This window comes from Polyodon spathula, chromosome 3, assembly GCF_017654505.1.
Source record: "Polyodon spathula isolate WHYD16114869_AA chromosome 3, ASM1765450v1, whole genome shotgun sequence".
Classification (NCBI taxonomy): domain Eukaryota; kingdom Metazoa; phylum Chordata; class Actinopteri; order Acipenseriformes; family Polyodontidae; genus Polyodon; species Polyodon spathula.
The window spans coordinates 65,508,713-65,512,675 of NC_054536.1; the positions used below are offsets into that span (position 1 = coordinate 65,508,713).

A 3,963-nucleotide genomic window follows, 5' to 3' on the forward strand; every position below is an offset into this window, starting at 1 on the left:
ATGACCATTCATAATGATGATAAAAAAAAAAAAATTGTGCTCTAAATGAGACTTGGTAGCTCTGCATACGTTATTAATAATGAAGCTTTTATTTACATGCCCAGGCACCATTTTTGAGCAGTACTTTTTAGGTGGCTGCCTAGAAGCTATTCCCATCTGTCCACACTAGATGTCTCCCTCTTCCACTGTCAGAACTGATCCTCATGGCCTCGTGTCTAACTAAGCACCGTCTCAGCTGAGAATGCTTGGGGAGGCCGCCATTTTGAAACACAAATCGTTCACAGTACACCCACCCCGAAACCTGGAACTATGCCGCGGGGCCGACCTCGCAAACAGAGGAACGAAATCAACGCCGAAACAGGTAAACACTACCAAAGTAATAGGAATAAATAAAACGCTGTTTAATCTCTTAAACCATGTTAGCTTGGCTTTGACAGGTGGCCGAGTCCCTGAGAAAAAAATATTTTAATGTTGTGTATATAGTCCCCGGATACTCTGCTGTTGGTAGCCATTTCTTTTTTGTGTGTGCTCTAAAGTAATGATTGAGGCGGAATGATATTAATATTGTTTCTCTGGCTCTACTTAATCATTCTTATTTACACCCTTCACCAAATGCAGACTAAGTTGATAGGTACAAGTAAACGGCTTAGAAAGGGTCAACCTATTATTTTTTTTTAAATAATTGTTATGTGTGGTGAGGGGGCTTCTGCTTACGAACTGTTGTTTTGTTTCTGTATGGGTAAATGTTTTGCAGAAGTATAGGCGAAACTAGAGTTCAGGTACGATAGAACTAGTTGAATTTGAGGTTGGATGTATTCTGAAAGTTAACCTTATACTGCAAATTAAGTAAATTATACATATGTGTTATATGTATTAACTTGTTTTTATGAAACGACGTAACTACTGTGGATATACAAATTGACACGAGCTGGTGATACAGTATATTTTGTTTTCGAAAGAAAAGTCATGCATGCTACGAAACATCATAATGTAAAATATGTATATAATGTAAAACATAATGTAAAATTATGTAGTTACTGTACTTCTCCGTAGTCTAGAAAATAATAATAATAATAATAATAATAATAATAATAATAATAGGAGTAGGTATTTTGCAAACTGAATCCAGCGGAAGCAGTTTGTATAAGAGCGGTAGGGTTTATTTCTATTATTACCGAAACTGAATTTAGGAATCCATCGTTTTACTGACGAGATTAATGTCATAATAAAATCGACGACAATAACAGGACTGTAATTTGTACTAGCTTGTTTTTATTAATGGAACGATTTTGTTTGGGCAGCTCTGCTGCCAATCGCTGTACTGATACAACAACACACTGTTGACATAGTACAACTAGGCACCGTTTAAAAGCAACATTGAATATAGGCTAGTTGTAATGCATTTTTAAATATACCTAGAAGAAATTCATAGTAAAAGTGCACAGGTGTGGATGGTTTAGCATTGAACTACAGTAGCAACGTAATTTCAGCAGCCGTATGGGGGTGTCTGTTTTGAATGACACTTAAACCACAGCTGCCTTCGTTTTCTTTCTTTCTAGCAGCCTTTATAACGTTCACAAACAATTGCAATGTCAGTTTCTGGTTAATAAGGAATTTTGTGAAGAGTTAATATCAAACGTTGTGTGCTGTACAGTATTGTACTTTTAAAATAAATAAATAAACAGACCGCCCAGTAATGTTACACCCGGGATTTTGCTCAATGGAAAGGTTGTATTATTTAAAAAAATAAAATAAAATCTAACGTACAGTATAGCCAAACACCTTCGATTTGTACATCATTTTAAAGTAGTGTTCGTTTTTGATCTAGAGACCACATTCCCACTAATTTTAGAGTTAACAATTTAGATTTCACCCAGAGGACTCTTATTTAAAATTTAGGCTTACTCTTTAATAATAATAATAATAATAATAATAATAATAATAATAATAATAATATCATCATCATCAATTATGCTCTGCTTCCACTGTCTGACTTAAATAGAATCATCATCACTTTTGTTCAGCATAAGGCTGCCCTGTGTTAGGTTTGAATCCAAACTAGGTACCTTGTTGTGAAAGTGAATTGCAGATATATTACACTGGCCATATACCAGTAATTAAGCGATATCTAGAGGGCACATCAAGTTTAGAAGGAAGTAAAACACATTTGTCTGACACTAGTGGTATGTTTACACTGGCCATTTTTAGGATGGCTTTGGGCCATCTCAGGTCTTTTTTCTGCAGTGCAAACGCACACGGCTGACTCTCAGCTGGCCTAAAAACTACCAACTAAAGACGTGGCTCAACGCCAGCTTAGGTCTGCCCCAAAAGGCAGCATAAACTCACCTGACATCAGGACGGCTCACGCACTATGTCCACGGAATCTAAACAAGAAGAAACTGAGTGCAGTGCCATTGCAGCGTCACAAGAGAAGAACGACTTGAGATGCAAGCGTCCTGAATATTTGAATTTATTGACTGTTTGTATCGGGAAGTATTTGTAAATATCTAAGTTTTATTATTAAGTTGTCGTCAAAAGTGTACAAACCCTAACTATCCATACATTGGGCTATATTAACTTTTGACGATAACCTTTTTTCTTTGTTAAACCGTTGCAAACGCATGTGGACGTCAAAGAAACAAACGTAATATTTGAGTATATCGGTGAGAATTATATAAAAAAAATAGATTTTTTTTTTTTATTTTTTTTTAAATACAAAAACTACCCTGGATTGTTTTTTCCAGTTACCTTATTGTAAACCACTTATTTATTGGTTTAGTTTCAAACATGCTTTAACACACTCTTTTTGTTGTTTGTTTTTGTTGTTATTTAAATAAATATTTTGATTGTACCAATGATTAGCTTAAAAACGTGGAATAGTTTTTTTTTTTTTTTTTTTTAACAAATGTTTTTTTTTTTTTTTTTGTTTGTTTGTTTTGTTTCTGATAACCGCAGCATGAACTGGGAGAACAAGAAAGCAGAGCTGTCATAGCGTTGTGGGGCAAAACTCAAATCCAGGGTGCACTCTAAGTGGAAACAAAAAATAAATACATACAGTGAACTCTAAAAATATTTTGACAGTGACACATTTGACTCTGTATTACAGCACTTTGGATTTGAAATGATACAATGGCTAAGGGGTTAAAGTGCAGACTGTCAGCTTTAATTTGAGGGTATTTTCATCCGTATCGGATAAACTGTTTAGAAATTACAGCACGTTTTGTACATAGCCCGCCCCCCACCCTCATTTTAGGGTACCAAAAGTATTTGGACAGATTAACATTATGTACACTAAAGTAGTCATGTTTAGTACTTGGTCGCATATCGTTTGAATGCAATGATTGCCTGAAGTCTGCGACCCATAGACATCACCAGAGGCTGTGTATCTTCCCTGGTGATGCTCTGCCAGACCTGTACTGCAGCCATCTTCGGTTCCTGCTAGTATCGGGGGCTTTTTGCCTTCAGTCTTGACTTCAGCATGTGAAATGCATGCTCAATTGGGTTGAGATTGGGTGATTGACTTGACCAGTCAAGAATGTTCCACTTTTTGTCCAAATACTGTTGGTACCCAAAAATGGGGGGAACTATGTACAAAACATGCTGTAATTTCTAAACGGTTCATCCGATATGGATGAAAATACCCTCAAATTAAAGCTGACAGTCTGCTCTTTAACCTCATAGCCATTGTATCATTTCAGATCCAAAGAGCTGGAATACAGAGTCAAAAAAATAAAAAGAAGTGTCACTATCCACATACTTTTGGGAGTTCACTGTATACCGAGAAATAGCGGCAGGTCTGGCGAAAGATCTGTGCAACCCCCTCTGGACTTTTTGGTTATAGTTGATCTGTTACACAATTGCGTTTTACATGTTATGTTCTAAGTTTTAAAATAGATTGTTTTAATAATTTGCAGTCCCTGTCGTTTAGTTTTTTTAAAAAAAGGAACAAAATGTTTTGAATAA

The 3,963-nt window shown here is 35.9% G+C and overlaps 1 protein-coding gene across 3 annotated transcripts in view; it reads left to right on the forward strand.

Annotated features, from left to right (window-relative positions):
• The first annotated feature begins 211 nt into the window (after positions 1-211).
• The window catches only part of LOC121313325 (zinc finger protein 236-like), a 114,228-nt gene continuing 110,476 nt past the window's right edge, over positions 212-3,963 (forward strand). For 2 of the 3 annotated variants that reach the window (XM_041245731.1, XM_041245733.1), the window contains exon 1: positions 213-361. In XM_041245731.1, the coding sequence (XP_041101665.1) occupies positions 310-361 (52 nt within the window). In that variant the 5' untranslated portion in view covers positions 213-309. Of the gene's footprint in view, positions 362-3,963 lie in introns of all 3 variants that reach the window. The other variant, XM_041245732.1, reaches the window with a different exon arrangement.